The sequence below is a fragment of the Platichthys flesus genome, chromosome 6, assembly GCF_949316205.1.
Source record: "Platichthys flesus chromosome 6, fPlaFle2.1, whole genome shotgun sequence".
NCBI classification, from domain to species: domain Eukaryota; kingdom Metazoa; phylum Chordata; class Actinopteri; order Pleuronectiformes; family Pleuronectidae; genus Platichthys; species Platichthys flesus.
This window is the reverse complement of record NC_084950.1, coordinates 15,593,025-15,611,604: the sequence shown is the minus strand read 5'-3', so window position 1 is coordinate 15,611,604 and position 18,580 is coordinate 15,593,025. Positions and strand designations below refer to the sequence as shown.

The following is an 18,580-nucleotide window of genomic DNA, read 5'->3' as shown; positions in this document are numbered from 1 at the left end:
TACAGAACAGAGAGATTGTTACTTAGGAAAGCGTTGGAGGAAGGAGACAGGAAGAGCTGGAACACATGATGGTGACTCATCATGGGTTTGTTTAATGTCTTATCCACAGGCTCAGCTGATTTAAATCCACGTGGATCAGTGCCAGGTGGTGTTGCCGCTCTGGGCAGAGGGCTGCGTTTGTCTTCACTCTGTGTGTAGAGGATTTCCAGTTTTATGTTCAGATCAAACCAAACAGATTCTGTGAAAATGGCTTTTGAAATATTTAACATTTATGAGCTTTGTCAAACTTGTTGATTTGCACTCGGACGTCCCTGTTGTTACGAACAGGAAGTGAATCCGATATTAAAGCTTCAGTTCCACTATTTAACTTTTCTCAGCCTTGTGTAAACATTGAATTCATGATTTAATCACATTATGAGGTTGTGGGTTTATACATTAACACCAATCGGAGGAGGTTTACTGGATAATAAATGACAACATAGTGAAACACAGGTGTAATAACATGAAATGTCTTCATAGGAGAAGTTATACATGTTGTGTTTATGACTAACAATCATACATCTAAAGTGTTATAAACTATTTGTTAAACGCCTGACTGATAAATATTATTGTGTTTTTTCGTTGCTATGCAGATTTGACAAATGTCATCTTGGTTTTAAGTTATTCCTCATTTCTGGAACAAATGTGTCTGAACAAGAATCCAATTATCTTGGATTTGTGGGCTGCTATGATTGTATTTATGTTTGTTTATATTTAATTTAATTTATAGATATGGGGACTTTAAAGGATTACAAAAATGAGAATCTAATGATTAATAAAATTTACCTAATACAAAAATACAGCCATTTAATTTATAAATGAGAAGTAAAAATTTGAAGTTTTATAAAAATATATCAATTTAATTATTAAAACCTATTGGTTTAAAATAATTCAACTAAATCTAATGAAGTATAACCATATAGTAATTACAAAATATGTATAAATATGAAAAAAATTGATTTCTAATTTCTTTATGTAGGTATCTGCTGATGCTACCATTTGTTTTTCATATTATTTCCATACATCTTTACATGTATATATACATATCCTGGAGAGAGAAGCATCCTTCAGGTTAATTGTAATTGAATATGAAGATAATGTAGATCTTTGAATCCTGAAACTATCTCTGATACATTTTGATAGGATGTCTGTCTGGAGCAGGAGTTCTTCACCAGATACTGGAAATACCTGTCAAACAATTATATACAGTCATATTTAACAGTGCAAGATTATTGCTTGGACATAACCTAAATAATTGCCAATAAACTGAATCATCAGTTGATCACATGTCTCCGGTATCCATGTTCACAGTGGGTGTGTTTTGGGCGACCTGGTGGTCACGTGACCACATTATGCCAGACAACACCACAAACATGTCATAGCTTCATAAACACACAACCTAGACACACACATACAAAAGATACAAGTACAAATAAGAACTATATGAGGCGACAAGCTGCTGAGACACTTTCAACGACACAGTGCTGTTTGATTGTTTGGGCTTCGACCACTAAACAGACCAAACGAGTGGAACCTGAGTCGTTGATCCTGAAGCGACGGCAGCTCATCGCTCAGCTGCTCCTCCTGGTCTGAACAAAACACAACTGTCTCAGTTCATCACACACAAACATACACTGAGTCCTCTCCCCTATAAGCCCCAAACCATGGAAAGAACAAATCATGAGAAAGAGCTTTTTTTAAATACTTTTTATTGACTTTTTAAAAGAAAGGTAAGAAAAAAGAAAAAATTCCAGATGTGTTTCTGCTGTAAGGAGGAGTTCTGCCCGGGCCTGTCCCCCGGGGGTCTCCCCTCCTCAATTTCCATGGGGCTCCGCCTCCCGCAGCCAGGTGAAGAAGGCTGTGACGGTCTGAAGGGCCACGTCTTTACCAAGCTGCTCCTGGTCTTTGCCTGTCCCAGACTTGCAGCACGAGTCCTCAGAACTGATGTCCTCGTCACACATGCAGGTGAAGAACATTCGGAGAAGGTCTGGAGAACAGATACATGTCAGTCATCGTTTCAGCTGTGACCAAATGGAAATAAATCACATTTTTATGTGAAGTGAGACCAATTCCTAATCTTATCAATTCAATTAATGAGATTTGTATCTAGATAGGAAACAAAAGATGTATGGTTTAGAAATTACTGAAGACGGCATTGTGTTTTGCAAAACTGAATTGGAGTCGTAGTGATGTTCCTCAAATGACCAAATCAAGTTAATGTCAATGGAGAACACATTTGAGATACAAATTTAATCCAAATTGTTCCAAATGTCCTTAAAGTGCTTAAAAAATAAACGGAAATATGAAAATCTACAATTCCATATAACAAGGTGAAGTTTCTTCTACTGAAGAGAATCATGTGACAAGAAGCAAAGCTCCAGAGAAGCTACTAAATGGACCTTGGAGTGAACTCTGATGCCGAACTTACTTGGAGGCCCATCGAGGGTGACAATAAGCTCCTGAAGATCTTTAAGAGCTTTCCTCTGTTGCTCCTTCTCCGAGTGCCGGTCCTCCAGGACCACAGGCAGTCCCTTCTGCAGGAGGGCGGCGTGCACAGGACAACTGGTGTTTTCTGCACAGTGAAGCAGGAGGCAGAGTAAATTCATCCGCTCGGCAGAGAGTACATATTGTAATCAGCGGTGCGATTTGAGCAGAGCAGCGGAGTCTCTGCTCCGGCTGGTGGGGAGCTTACCTTTCACTGCTGCCTGACACACAGCCGTCATTAACTCCATCAGGTAGGGAGATGAGCTCTTTTGACTTCTCTCCAGCTTCTCCTGAGAAACGGAGTACAGAGGAGGTGAGGAGGAGGATGATTTCATTGGTTTAGACAGTTTGTCAGCAGGATTCATCAAAAACTACAGTTATTTCCAGGAACGTTTGTGGACCCGGGGAGGAAACCGTAACATTTTGGACCACAGGTGGATCTAGGAATTGTATTGATGAGATCTTATCACAGTAGTGGACCAACATTAGCCTCAAGGTTCGAAATAGAAGAATATTCTGTTACTTTACAACGAGCTGTAACTCAGCAACACTCCGTCTGCCCTTCAGGATTTTTACCACTAACTCGCAGAGACTGGTTGATTTCACTTTTCCTACCTTCACACAGTCGAAGATGTCCGAGTCACAGGCCATGTCTTCCAGCATGATTCCCAGCATCTGCTTCTGCAGCTCCCAGGGAGACCAGCTTCCCTCAGACAGAGTCGCCTCAGAGCTGGAGGCGTCTGAATGAAGACACTGGAGCTGCTGTTCAAGTGGAGACAACATTGATATGGTGAGGAAGTATAGAAGAGAAGGACGGCGTGGAAACAATAAAAACCCATTATGAAGTAAATTCATTAGAAAACAAAGACGTATGTTCAAGACTTATACTTTCATTCTTCCCTTTAAGAGGGTTTATCTATGAAATTGAAACGAAAAAATCAGTTATCAGTTGACAGGTGGTCAGCACCTTCGAGTTGTCAAAGTTGAGGAGCTCCTCGACGATGGACAGGGGGCTGAGAGAGGCGGGGAGGGGAAGATCCGGTTCTCTACAGGGAGTAGTGGCCTGAGCTTCCCCACTCTCACCTGGGGCTCCAGGCAGCACAACCCCAGGGGAGGCAGACCTCAGACCAGCTGTCTGCAGCTGGTTATTGGGCTTCCTGCGCCTCCTCCGCTTCTTGCTTGAACCCGTTTGACTGTTGGGGGACAAATAAACAAAGAGTCAGGAAGGATGTCAGTGTAAATGAGAAACTCTGAATATCAAGCTTTTCACCCAATTTGGAACTTCTACAAATTATTATCACTGACCTAAACAGAAGTGAAACAAAACCCTAATAACTTAACTAATTTATTTTTAAGTCAATGGAGCTAGTTATTCAGAGTTATAAATATCCTGCCAGCATGAGAGATACATATCAGAATCACAGAGACACTCTCCTCATGTTTCAGGAAACCTAACACAGAGAGGATCCTTAAAATCAGACAGCGTTATCATGTCATACCTTTCCAGAGTTCCCCTGGCTTCAGAGCCTTGGTTCTGTGGAGGAGTGGGAACCTGTTTAGGACTAGAGGCCTGGGGCTGGAGTGCAGCCACGGGGGCTTCAGGCAGCACAAGCCCAGGGGAGGCAGACCTCAGACCAACGGGCTGCAGTGTTGGAGCATCATCTGGAAGAAGGAAAAGTACAGATGAATACATGTCTTCAGAATTCAATCAGCAAAAGGTAATATTTGTATCAAGAACTACACTTTACAGTTCTTCACATGTAAGTAATGTAATAAAAAATATAAATCTGTTTACAAGCTGTGACATTTTGTGACTGTGACAGCTTCAAGTTCAACAAGCCTCATAATTAATGGAGATGTGGGGTTTCCAAGTTTATAATTTAGGGGTTCTGTGACTTTGACTGGTCATATCAGATTCTAAGCCTTAAAGAGGATTTAGACTGCAGGCCTGACCTGGCTGTATCTTGGTGTCTTCGGAGAGCAGTGGCTGCTGCACGCTCCTCGGCTCCTCCTGATCCTCAATCGTTGCCTCGTTGTGGATCTGCTGAACGGGTTTTGGATCCTGCTTGGCTTTTCGAGGCACCAAGTTCAGCTGAAGAAAAAAAAATGTACAGAACCACAATGACTTCAAACCTGAATCAGACAGATTGTTGATATTCATTAGACAGAATATGACCAGAATATCCAGTATCATGTTCCTGGTCATCAAACAGATCGGTGAAATAAATCTCTGTGGTAAAATCCATCTTACTTTGAAGAATTTGAATGTTGGACTCTTTACAATTGTGGAAATGAAATGAAAATCAAGACCCACTCACCGAAACCAGGTCTATAGTGTCCTGCAGCATATACCGTATCCGAGGGGATGTCTTCCCCTCTGTGACGATATCTTCCATAGAGTTGAAATAGTGATCCATCTGAGAGAGGTGAGACACAGAGGGAGAAAGACGTTTAATTTGAGACATGAAGGTCATGTTCAGCTTGACTCCATTCAATCCACCAGACAGCAGGTTGCAGAATCAACTCTTAAATCACTTATTTGACACGTTCAGAAGAAAACATCTTGGTGGGATGAAAGCAGAGACATGAACTGATCTTCGCTGCACTAATGTCAAAAACACTGCTGACAAAAAGTTCACATCTTCATCCCTGCAAACAACGCATTTCTCTGAATATATAATTTTGGAAATGGAAACCAGACGCATATAATCCTGTAGATTATATTCAAAGATTTCAATCTGTAGCCCTTCAGACCTTTTTAAGACTGTAATAAAATAAATTTAAGATTTATGTAGAATTGACTACCACCAGCTCACCTTGGTCTCATTATAATCAAGGTCCTTGCTGATGACGGTGAGCAGGATGCACAAACACTCCAAAGCCACTTCGTCGTTGTTAGTCAGCAGCTTGTCCAAGCAGTCATGCACGATGAAGTCATTTAGCATCTTGACCTTGAACAGTTCTCCGATGAACTTTATGTTTCCGATGGAACGCCGCCGGGTAATGTCCTTGACCACATCATCCACCTTGTATTTCTCCAACTTCTCCAACTCCTCATGACAGCGGCTTATCAGCAGCTTGTGAAAGTTCACTGTCTTTTGGGGTTTGTCAGGGGTGGGCACTGTGAGCTGCACATGAACAGTAAGTGGAATGAAGTCAGTAGAGAACATAAGCATTCAGATAATATAAATCATTTTGTTTTTTATCTATCAACAAATTAACATTTTCGTATCTGTATTATTTTGATTTTACTGACTAATATATGTAAGGTTATGTTATCAAATGATGGCAGACAGAAAATGTAATAGTTTTCTAGAACTCTTGTTAATAGAGTTCATAATTAAGGATATGCACGTTTAATAAATTGTGTTTTAAAGCATTATTTGTGACTGATTTTCAAACTCCTTAATAAATAGTGGGTGTCGTCTGGTGTAGACTGTAGAGGCATCAAAACAATAAAACCTCATCATCACACTGTACTGAATTGTGTTGCTTTTCACAGCATTATTCTGCATCAAGGCAGAGCTGAATAGTAACCAATTGATCCATTTGCTGCATAAACATTTAGCAAGTTGTTGACTGCATATTGACACACTGTGTGGACACCCCTCCGATAGATGGTTAAAAGATTACACTTAATTCCTCCATCGTTTTTTTGCAACTGATGAATTTACAGTTTAGAAAAAAGCTATATTTATGTACTTCTCCAAATCCAATTCAAACAATTACATTACAAACACAAGACTCTCTTGTTCCAAAGTCGACACACTTCTCTGCTCAACTAAGCGACCTGCTTACCGTGGCGAGGCAGTTGCACATCTTCGCGTAGGCCACCAATGAGCTGGTCTCGTCCATGGCTTTCTCAAACAGGAGGTCCACGACTCCTTTGAGCTGCTCCTCCGTGTCGATGGGTGAGTCCTTCACCTGCTTCACCAGCTGGAGGAACTTCTGAGGCGTCTGCCTGTTCAGGATACTGCGGACCTCCTTTAACAGGTCCTGAGGGGAATGAGGGGATATAACAGGTGTTATATCTGACTCTGGTTCCACTGGGAGGCTTACCCTCTTCATAACTGGTTTGCAGGCATTCCCTGAATTCTTTGGCTGAACATCAGGTGGTACAAGCCCAGGTGAGGAAGACCTCAGACCAACGGGCTGCAATTTTGGCTCATCATCTGGAAGAAGGAAAAGTACAGATGAATACAGGACTTCAGTATTCAACCAGCAAAAGGTAATATTTGTACCACAAACTACACTTAACAGTTCTTCACATGTAATTAATGTGATAATTATTCTGTTTAAAAACTGTGACATGTTGTGACTGTGACAGCTTCAGGTTCAACAAGCCAGCCAGGGAATTTTTTTTTCGGCAACATTTTTGTGGAGGTTGCGAGTGTGGATCCGACGCAGGAAGACCGATACCATAACGAGGGTCTAATGTTACATTTTTACAATTGTGTCTGTGATATGCTAAATTTGACATATCACAGATCATAATTAATGGAGATATGGTCTTTCCATGTTTATTATTTTGGGGTTCTCTGACTTTGACTGGTCATATCTCCATTAACATGAGAAATATTTCTCATATCATGTTAAAAGCTCTTGAGTTAAAACTGCCTCGGTTAGATTGTTAAGAGTGGCACTCCTTCCTCTTAGGATCTGTGGAAATAGCTTAAAAGAATGGTGAGAGTGTTGGGTCAGACCTGGTCCTGGTTTGGTGTCGGAGGCCTCTTTTTTGTTCATCACGATTGGCTGAGTAGTGGGGTCGACGGCTTTAGGAGTCTGTTTGCCAGGCCGTTTGGAGTGCTTGAGACAAAAGAGACAAAAGAGCCACAGTGCAGGTTAAAGGAGAGAAGTGAATGGCAATGGCGGACCTGAGTGGATTCCGTAGAAGCATACACAGAGTAAATAGGAAATCTACTGTAAGAGACAACGAGTGATAAGAAACAGTGACGGGAAGGAAGAAAGTATAACATGAAACACAATACATTGAATTTACTGTACAGCTATAAGGAAAATAAATTTGAGAAGTGCTTTTTCACAAGTCATGGCCTCTACCTACACATCCGTAAATAAATAGTGTGTAGTGATTGCAGCAATTACTCTTTTGGGTTATTTTCCAATAATTGTTATCTGTAAGTCTTTAACTAGATAATGTCCTGAGCGACAGCCAACAGACATGTAACAGTTTGGAGTCATGGTGATCTTCTTATGAGAAAGTGAGACGTGTAAATGACACAGGCGCTGTGCCCTGTCTGCCACACACATGGTGGAGAGCAGGCTGGTTGGGCAAGCGTGAGAGAGAGAGAGAGAGAGAGAGAGAGAGAGAGAGAGAGAGAGAGAGAGAGAGAGAGAGAGAGAGAGAGAGAGAGAGAGCCTCACCTGTTGTTGGGTGGGGCGAGAGGAGCATTGACCTCCAGGAGGAAATGAATACCTGCTCCCTCGACCCTCTGCCATGATCTCGTCTGGGATGTCCCTGCCACGCTGATCAGGGTCCCGGTTACGGGTCTGGGAGGACAATGACACAATGTGTGTGAACCGTCAGCTGTGTTACACACTGCTAAGAACTTATACATGATGTATCAAATCCACTAACCATGGACATGAACTATAAATTGAAATAAATCATAAATACAAGAAAACATATAGAAAATGTATTATCTTGTTAACATTTTTTCATTCTGTAAAATAAAACCAATTCTGATATGTCTATGAAAGGCTCTTATCAGCTGACATCATAAGCAAAACAATAAATTATTCTATAGCTTTCTGTAAGAAAATTTAGTTTTTGAGTTGTATTCATAACATTTTGTAGCAATGAAATCTTAAAGTTAAACCAAAGCTATTCAACTTAACATCTGACCTCAACCTAAATGAACCATTGAGCTCAGCTGAACCATTTGACCCAACTGACCTCAATTCTAATCTATTCAACTTGAGTTGAGTTGACGATTGAACTGAACTGAACTGAACTTAGGAATGTAGTTCCTGGAGCGGCCAACAGGAACTCCTAAGATACTCACTGTTCTCTCCGCACCCCGGGATGATGGATATTCTTCTGGGTAGTGAGGGTGCCTCCCCTCTGGCCCAGGACGAGGTTCGTAGGTGCAATGGTCCTGATACTGCTGAGGACGTCGCACATAGGGTTGTCTGTCGCGATACTGCAAGTTAAGAGGAGAAGGAGAAACTTATTATCAACAAAAAAAGGGAGGGAAATACAAACATTGTACAGAAATGGTAAACTTTTACAATCAGTGGTATGATTGTATCTTATAACATCCCAATTTAAGTTGTATGCATTTAATTTTAGCACATTTCTCACACATTAAACTATTAACAAGTATATATACATTAACATGATGATAAATGAATTGCAGAGTTCCCAAACATTTTCAGGTTTCAAATTGCATCCACACCCATTTAACCAGACAGCAGATTAGTTCCTCCACCAAGGAGGTTATGTTTTATTGTTACAGTTTCACTTTCAAAGAATCTAGATGTTTAGAGTGGTAATTTCCACAAACTGGTGAAATCTAGTGTGGATCCAGAATTTGTGAATCAAGGATTAGAGCGGAGCGCTCACACTGCTACCAGGCAACAATCTCTCCATCCCTCAGCTAAAGATCCAGGCTGATGAGCTGAAGCTAACTCTACACTACCTCTAACTACTGCGGGTGAGACATTGGGCAAGCGTGAGCGTGAGATACTGTGAGAGAGAGAGAGAGAGAGAGAGACAGAGAGAGAGAGAGAGAGAGAGAGCCTCACCTGTTGTTGGGTGGGGCGAGAGGAGCGTTGAGCTCCAGGAGGAGATGAATACATGCTCCCTCGACCCTCTGCCATGATCTCGTCTGGGATGTCCCTGCCACGCTGATCAGGGTCCCGGTTACGGATCTGGGAGGACAATGACACAATGTGTGTGAACCGTCAGCTGTGTTACACACTGCTAAAAACTTATACATGATGTATCAAATCCACTAACCATGGACATGAACTATAAATTGAAATAAATCATAAATACAAGAAAACATACAGAAAATGTATTATCTTGTTTACATTTTTTCATTCTGTAAAATAAAACCAATTCTGATATGTCTATGAAAGGCTCTTATCAGCTGACATCATAAGCAAAACAATAAATTATTCTATAGCTTTCTGTAAGAAAATGTAGTTTTTGAGTTGTATTCATAACATTTTGTAGCAATGAAATCTTAAAGTTAAACCAAAGCTATTCAACTTAACATCTGACCTCAACCCAAATGAACCATTGAGCTCAGCTGAACCATTTGACCCAACTGACCTCAATTCTAATCTATTCAATTTGAGTCGAGTTGACGACTGAACTGAACTGAACTGAACTTAGGAATGTAGTTCCTGGAGCGGCCAACAGGAACTCCTAAGATACTCACTGTTCTCTCCGCACCCCGGGATGATGGATATTGTTCTGGGTAGTGAGGGTGCCTCCCCTCTGGCCGAGGACGAGGTTCGTAGGTGCGATGGTCCTGATACTGCTGAGGACGTCGCACAGAGGGTTGTCTGTCGCGATACTGCAAGTTAAGAGGAGAAGGAGAAACTTATTATCAACAAAAAAAGGGAGGGAAATACAAACATTGTACAGAAATGGTAAACTTTTACAATCAGTGGTATGATTGTATCTTATAACATCCCAATTTAAGTTGTATGCATTTAATTTTAGCACATTTCTCACACATTAAACTATTAACAAGTATATATACATTAACATGATGATAAATGAATTGCAGAGTTCCCAAACATTTTCAGGTTTCAAATTGCATCCACACCCATTTAACCAGACAGCAGATTAGTTCCTCCACCAAGGAGGTTATGTTTTATTGTTACAGTTTCACTTTCAAAGAATCTAGATGTTTAGAGTGGTAATTTCCACAAACTGGTGAAATCTAGTGTGGATCCAGAATTTGTGAATCAAGGATTAGAGCGGAGCGCTCACACTGCTACCAGGCAACAATCTCTCCATCCCTCAGCTAAAGATCCAGGCTGATGAGCTGAAGCTAACTCTACACTACCTCTAACTACTGCGGGTGAGACATTGGGCAAGCGTGAGCGTGAGATACTGTGAGAGAGAGAGAGAGAGAGAGAGAGACAGAGAGAGAGAGAGAGAGAGAGAGCCTCACCTGTTGTTGGGTGGGGCGAGAGGAGCGTTGAGCTCCAGGAGGAGATGAATACATGCTCCCTCGACCCTCTGCCATGATCTCGTCTGGGATGTCCCTGCCACGCTGATCAGGGTCCCGGTTACGGATCTGGGAGGACAATGACACAATGTGTGTGAACCGTCAGCTGTGTTACTCACTGCTAAGAACTTATACATGATGTATCAAATCCACTAACCATGGACATGAACTATGAATTGAAATAAATCATAAATACAAGAAAACATACAGAAAATGTATTATCTTGTTTACATTTTTTCATTCTGTAAAATAAAACCAATTCTGATATGTCTATGAAAGGCTCTTATCAGCTGACATCATAAGCAAAACAATAAATTATTCTATAGCTTTCTGTAAGAAAATGTAGTTTTTGAGTTGTATTCATAACATTTTGTAGCAATGAAATCTTAAAGTTAAACCAAAGCTATTCAACTTAACATCTGACCTCAACCCAAATGAACCATTGAGCTCAGCTGAACCATTTGACCCAACTGACCTCAATTCTAATCTATTCAATTTGAGTCGAGTTGACGACTGAACTGAACTGAACTGAACTTAGGAATGTAGTTCCTGGAGCGGCCAACAGGAACTCCTAAGATACTCACTGTTCTCTCCGCACCGCGGGATGATGGATATTGTTCTGGGTAGTGAGGGTGCCTCCCCTCTGGCCCAGGACGAGGTTCGTAGGTGCGATGGTCCTGATACTGCTGAGGACGTCGCACATAGGGTTGTCTGTCGCGATACTGCAAGTTAAGAGGAGAAGGAGAAACTTATTATCAACAAAAATAGGGAGGGAAATACAAACATTGTACAGAAATGGTAAACTTTTACATCAGTGGTATGATTGTATCTTATAACATCCCAATTTAAGTTGTATGCATTTAATTTTAGCACATTTCTCACACATTAAACTATTAACAAGTATATATACATTAACATGATGATAAATGAATTGCAGAGTTCCCAAACATTTTCAGGTTTCAAATTGCATCCACACCCATTTAACCAGACAGCTGATTGGTTCCTACGCAAAGGAGGTTATGTTTAATTGTTGCAGTTTCACTTTCAAAGAATCTAGATGTTTAGAGTGGTAATTTCCACAAACTGGTGAAATCTAGTGTGGATCCAGAATTTGTGATCAAGGATTAGAGCGGAGCGCTCACACTGCTACCAGGCAACAATCTCTCCATCCCTCAGCTAAAGATCCAGGCTGATGAGCTGAAGCTAACTCTACACTACCTCTAACTACTGCGGGTGAGACATTGGGCAAGCGTGAGCGTGTGAGAGTGTGAGAGACAGAGAGAGAGAGAGAGAGACAGAGAGAGAGAGAGAGAGAGAGAGAGACTCACGTGTTGTTGGGTGGGGCGAGAGGAGCGTTGAGCTCCAGGAGGAGATGAACACCTGCTCCCTCGACCCTCTGCCATGATCTCGTCTGGGATGTCCCTGCCACGCTGATCAGGGTCCCGGTTACGGATCTGGGAGGACAATGACACAATGTGTGTGAACCGTCAGCTGTGTTACACACTGCTAAGAACTTATAAATGATGTATCCAATCCACTTACCATGGACATGAACTATAAATTGAAATAAAACATAAATACAAGAAAACATACAGAAAATGTATTATCTTGTTTACATTTTTTCATTCTGTAAAATAAAACCAATGCTGGTATGTCTATGAAAGGCTCTTATCAGCTGACATCATAAGCAAAACAATAAATTATTCTATAGCTTTCTGTAAGAAAATTTGGTTTTTGAGTTGTATTCATAACATTTTGTAGCAATGAAATCTTAAAGTTAAACCAAATCTGTTCAACTTAACATCTGACCTCAACCTAAATGAACCATTGAGCTCAGCTAAACCATTTGACCCAACTGACCTCAACTCTAATCTATTCAACTTGAGTCGAGTTGACGATTGAACTGAACTGAACTGAACTTAGGAATGTAGTTCCTGGAGCGGCCAACAGGAACTCCTAAGATACTCACTGTTCTCTCCGCACCCCGGGATGATGGATATTGTTCTGGGTAGTGAGGGTGCCTCCCCTCTGGCCCAGGACGAGGTTCGTAGGTGCGATGGTCCTGATACTGCTGAGGACGTCGCACATAGGGTTGTCTGTCGCGATACTGCAAGTTAAGAGGAGAAGGAGAAACTTATTATCAACCAAAAAAAAACCATCAGCGAGGGAAAAACAAACATTGTACAGAAATGGTGAACTTTTATGATCAGTGGTATGGTATTATCTAATAACATCCCAATTAAATTGTATGCATTTAATTTTAGCACATTTCCCACATATTCAAGCATTAACAAGTATACACGTTAACATGATGATAAATAAATTACAGAGTTCCCAAACATTTTCAGTTTCCAAATTGCATCCACACCCGTTTTACCAGACAGCTGATTGGTTCCTCCACAAAGGAGGTTATGTTTTATTGTTACAGTTTCACTTTCAAAGAATCTAAACGTTTAGAGTGGTAATTTCCATAAACTGGTGAAATCTAGTGTGGATCCAGAATTTATGAATCAAGGATTAGAGCGGAGCGCTCACTCTGCTACAAGGCAACAAACTCTCCATCCCTCAGCTAAAGATCCAGGCTGATGAGCTGAAGCTAACTCTACACTACCTCTAACTACTGCGGGTGAGACATTGGGCAAGCATGAGCGTGAGATAGTGTGAGAGAGAGAGAGAGAGAGAGAGAGAGAGAGAGAGAGAGAGCCTCACCTGTTGTTGGGTGGGGCGAGAGGAGCGGTGACCTCCAGGAGGAGATGAATACCTGCTCCCTCGACCCTCTGCCATGATCTCCTCCGGGATGTCCCTGCCACGCTGATCAGGGTCCCGGTTACGAATCTGGGAGGACAATGACACAATGTGTGTGAACCGTCAGCTGTGTTACACACTGCTAAGAACTTATACATGATGTATCAAATCCACTAACCATGGACATGAACTATAAATTGAAATGAATCATAAATACAAGAAAACATATAGAAAATGTATTATCTTGTTAACATTTTTTCATTCTGTAAAATAAAACCAATTCTGATATGTCTATGAAAGGCTCTTATCAGCTGAGATCATCATTCCAATTAAATTGTATGCATTTTACTTAAGCACATTTCCTACACATTAAACTATTAACAAGTATATATACATTAACATAATGATAAATGAATTGCAAGTTCCCAAACATTTTCAGTTTCCAAATTGCATCCACACCCATCTTACCAGACAGCTGATTAGTTCTTTCACAAAAGAGGGGTTATGTTTTATTGTTACTATGGTTGCAAAGGGGCGATTTTTTTTTAAAATTTTCCGGAAACTTTCCATGGGAATATGCAGCTCGGGAATTTTGAAAAAAAACGCACAGTACACACCTGCTGGAGTGTGCAGGACTAGTCAGGTAAGTTTCGATGATATTACTGGGGAAAATATATATGCATGCTGATTGAGGATTGTTCATATGTTCATCTAGCCTATTTCTAATCATTTATCCATCAATTGTAAAATATTTTTAAATATGATTCCAATTGGCCAACTATATCTCTGACATTGCTTTAGTGTTTTTTTACAAGTTTTTTTCTCATCTTATTCTACAGAGGAATGCCAAGTGTACTATCTCATGGGTGAAGACATTTCAACCCAGCCAATGTAGAAGGAAAGGCTGTGGACATTTGCAAATAATGTGCAAAGACCTATGTTAAGAATGACACAAAGACGCAGAAGCATATAGTCAAGTGCCCAAAGTTTCCTCAGAGCTCAAATCAGCCTATGACAAAGCAAAATGTGTATAGTTATGTCTGTATATGACAAGGTAAATACAGTTAGTATAAATTATCCACACAATTTCCAGTTTATTCCTGTTGATTCCTGTTAATTCATGTATATTCCTGTTTATTCCCGTTAATTTCCATGAAAAGTTTCCAGCTTTGAATATTCCCGGAATTTTGCAACCCTAATTGTTACAGTTTGGCTTTCAACAGATCTTGATGTTTAGAGTGGTAGATTACATAAACAGGTGAAATCTATTGGGGATCCAGATTTTGTGAGTCAAAATAAGTATTTTTAGGGAGGTGTCATCATTCAGTTATATCAGAGAATGGGTATTTTATCTGTGTTTAATGTGAGCCGTCTGCAGAACATATTTGAGTACATGCTACTGATCCTAAATATGCAATATAGTGATAACATGGAAAAAAGGTTCCCCTACCCCTGAAAGAGAGCAAACATTAACTGTAAACAGGTCAGTGTGTTTTCTTTCACCTGTGGGAAGTTGCACTTTGCAGCCTTCTTGGAACGGCAAGGCTTGGGCTCTCTGGAAGCCATATTAGTGGGTTAGACGGATGTAAGGAATCTGTGAGTATGGAGGTTGTGTTTGTCACGATGTAGGGCCTGGCAGTCTGTATCTGAGTCCTCTGGAATAACTGTAGGTAAGATGGGAGAGAAACACAGAAGATATTAAGTAGGGACAGAGACAGCCGACTCATTTCTGCATGCTGCCATGCTTTAATCTAAAGTACAAACAAGTTCAGTTTATCAGACGACTTCACCATTTGGCCAACACATATCTCACAGTGAGGAATTGCATTAAGTTTTACCAATAACCAGGGAATAATTCGTGATCTCTTTTCTTGCATGCAGGTACCAGCAAACTGATATGATGGTGAAAGAACAGAAGCAGGAGGGAATTTACAGTTGGGTAAATTACCTGAATATGGGTCAGTAGAGGTTCTGTAGCAAACTGCTTGGTTGTGAGGAGAGGTCCAGAGTGACCCTGACATAACTGTGTGATAGAGACAGTTCAACAAAGGAAAATGCCTATAGTCACTACATTTAAAGGCAGATTTAAAATCTGCCCTTAAACTTACGCAACAATATAGGAAAAGGACTCTGATGACATAGATCATCACTCAGGAGCAAAAATCTGCCTATAATATTTAAAAAAAAAGCTGATGTGACATTTATTGTGATAATTCTTGATATATCAACCAGCCCTTGGACAATGTTTATTATTCCAAATTGTCAATAAGTGATAAACATAACAGATATAAAAAAAACAATTCCTGCATGAGTGAAGGTTCTGCCTCAGTTCTTGTTAGTCTTGCTCTCTTGATTGAAAGGAACCAATCAATATTAAGTGAAATCAAACCAAGAATGTTGGAAAATATCATATTTGGATACTTCTTACTAGGCTTGTTGCTTTGGGAGATTTTGCATAAAAGGTCTTAATGTGTTACTTATACTACCCATCTTAACTTAGACAACACTGATCGAACTATATGAGATTTACATTACAAATAAAATTCATAACTTATTACATATAAAATATCTACAGCCAGCACAGAAACCCTCCATTACGGACAAAGTCCCAACTCTCAACAACGGTAATCATTACAATCACAACAGCTGGTTGCTCTGAGGTGGGTGAGGTGTAAATGAAACACTGGAGGGACACTCACCGGGCGACTCTGTGACTGTGCATTTATTGGCTGTATCTGGGGAGAGCCCACTAGAGAGGGGGAGTCAGCATTTTGTCCCGGGTTGTATGAAGACTGTGAAGAGAGGAGATGGGAAGAGGGAGACGGCTTGATAAACACAAACCAGGAGCTGTGCTGCCATCTGTCACTCGTCATTTATTCTACACAAGTCCCACTTTACAAGGAGACATTATACACATACTCAAGTTCATAATATTCAACTGTAAACCGTGGTGCGTTTGGACACATTGGATCTATGGAAGCTAAGACTTCTTATTGAAGAAATGACCCATGACAAGGGTTTAAATAAGTTTCCATACGTCTGATGTAAGGGTTTAAAAGGACTAACTCTAACATAGCCTAACAAAACATTTTTCCCATCGAATTGAGGGATCTAAACCTATCCCTCAATGGCTAGCCTCGATTTACCAGCTGCTCCTCTGTGTTTTGTTATTTCCCCATCCAGCCTGCATCATATATGGATATGCCATTGTGGTTACAAGCAGAGAAGACAGTTGCCTTCAGGTAAAGTACCTTTACTTTGATGAAATTTTACTGAAGTACAAGTAAAAGTAACCCATCTAAAAATCTACCCAAGTAAAAGTAAAAAGTAGTTCATTTAGAATGTACTTTAAGTAAAATTTACTTAGTTACTTCCAACAACTTGACCTATACAGTGCAAAAGGGTCAAGGGGTCATAAATCAAATCCCATAAAAGTTATTTTTAATTAAAGGAGAATCTTTACAAATATAATTGCAATGACATTAATCATGTCAAACATTAAACATTTAACATGTCATTACAACATTTAAGAACTTTTGGGAGGACATGTCAAGACATGAACTACATGACAGCTAAAATAAAAGGTTAAAATGCTGCTGTCCCACTGTGTATTTAAACTTTTGGTTAAACTTTGGTCCACCTTTATTGCACTAGTCTACAAACTTCTTGTTGAGTTTGAGCCGCAGCTGATTTTCAAGGTGAGTAGAGCTCATCCGGGCTCGCTTTGCAATGAACAGCAATCCAGCACAGCTGAGGAGTCGCTCACAGATCAGCAGATTCATATTGACTGAGACACAGGCTAGGTACCCTTCTAACTCCCCTGTACCTTCTGACCTTCTGGACTTCATTAAGGCAAAGAATCACCTTCATCTGATGAATGTTGTCCAACTTGCTCCACCCCAGCCTCTACCATCCGGTCAAGGTGTTGTCTGACATAGACTAGACCTGTTCAATGACAAACAACATTTCTGACAATTAAGTATTGAGCTGCCATTAAGAGTGCATCATAACACAGAAATAACTTTAAATAGCTACTTGAGATGACAGACCTACAGTATATACAGAATAATAGCATTTCTAACATTGTATCGGCTGAAAACAAATGGCGAGAACTACAGTAAACAATTGGTTGCAGTATGATATTAAAAAATGAAATCATACCTGCTTCTATGATATCAGTCCTCTCAGTCGAGCCAGTTTTAAACTTTGGTAGAAGGATTGCTGCTGCGATCAGCTCTGGGTCTTCCAGCATCTCTCCAAAGCGCTTTGGGACACCATGCCGAGTGGCAGGCACATCATGGTGGATGTCTCCTGCCTGCTGAGTTTTGCCTTTAACTCAAAGATCGACGGGAGAAGCCACCCCAAGTGTGTGTTGGTCTCTGACTGAAGAATGATTAAGGCCTTTACCAAAGGTTTCATCACAGAGCAGTACTCGGTCAGGAAAATAACTTCCGCTGGACACAACCTGTACAACACAAGTCAAATACATAGAACTGTTAATATGTTACCGGTCTCCTCTTGGTGTGTTAAAACTCTGCGTTGTGTCTTATAATTGATGACTTGTTCTTTTTCTTTACACAGGACTTTTATTTCACTGTTCTGTTCAGAATACTACGGTGGCCCTGAGAGCTCAACGAACAGCAACGAAAACACATGCAAGTTGACAAAACACAAGCGAGTAAGAAAACATCTTCATAAATTTCACAACACAACACATTACAGAAACGCGCAGCAAATAGACAAACGCGCTGCAAATAGACACACGCGCTTTAAATAGACAAACGCACTGCAAATAGACAAACGCGCTGCAAATAGACAAACGCGCTGCAAGTAGAGGAGAAAACACAACGGAAGGGTTTCCAGAGGACAGCTAAAAGTGATGGACATTGCTGCCATAGCAGACACAAAAACGTCCAATACACCGTACAAATTCGGTTCCACTGTATGGTGCTGAACTTAACAAATATGCAGAGGTGTAAAGTAACGAATTACATTTACTCAAGTTACTGTAATTGAGTAGTTTTTTGTGTACTTTGTAATTTTTTGAGTAGTTTTTTAAATGGGTAATTTTACTTTTACTTAAGTAGATTTGACAGAAGTATTGT

The 18,580-nt window shown here is 40.5% G+C and overlaps 1 protein-coding gene and 1 long non-coding RNA gene across 2 annotated transcripts; both read right to left on the bottom strand.

Annotated features, from left to right (window-relative positions):
• Positions 1-1,819: 1,819 nt before the first annotated feature.
• On the bottom strand, positions 1,820-15,041 carry LOC133955068 (eukaryotic translation initiation factor 4 gamma 3-like). Its single transcript, XM_062389718.1, has 21 exons — positions 14,979-15,041; positions 13,492-13,565; positions 12,714-12,837; positions 12,059-12,184; positions 11,315-11,452; positions 10,674-10,799; positions 9,930-10,067; positions 9,289-9,414; positions 8,547-8,684; positions 7,906-8,031; positions 7,227-7,329; positions 6,322-6,695; positions 5,340-5,651; positions 4,842-4,940; positions 4,477-4,615; positions 4,023-4,185; positions 3,491-3,716; positions 3,139-3,285; positions 2,732-2,813; positions 2,468-2,611; positions 1,820-2,026 (listed from the first exon to the last, which is right to left on the bottom strand). Exons 1-21 carry the CDS (start codon positions 15,039-15,041, stop codon positions 1,854-1,856), a joined length of 3,141 nt encoding a protein of 1,046 aa, XP_062245702.1. The 3' UTR covers positions 1,820-1,853.
• A 1,139-nt stretch (positions 15,042-16,180) lies between these two features.
• On the bottom strand, positions 16,181-17,722 carry LOC133954812 (uncharacterized). The gene is made up of 3 exons (XR_009920822.1): positions 17,637-17,722; positions 17,340-17,420; positions 16,181-16,267 (listed from the first exon to the last, which is right to left on the bottom strand). It is a non-coding gene; the product is annotated as an uncharacterized LOC133954812 (long non-coding RNA).
• Between the last annotated feature and the right edge of the window lie 858 nt (positions 17,723-18,580).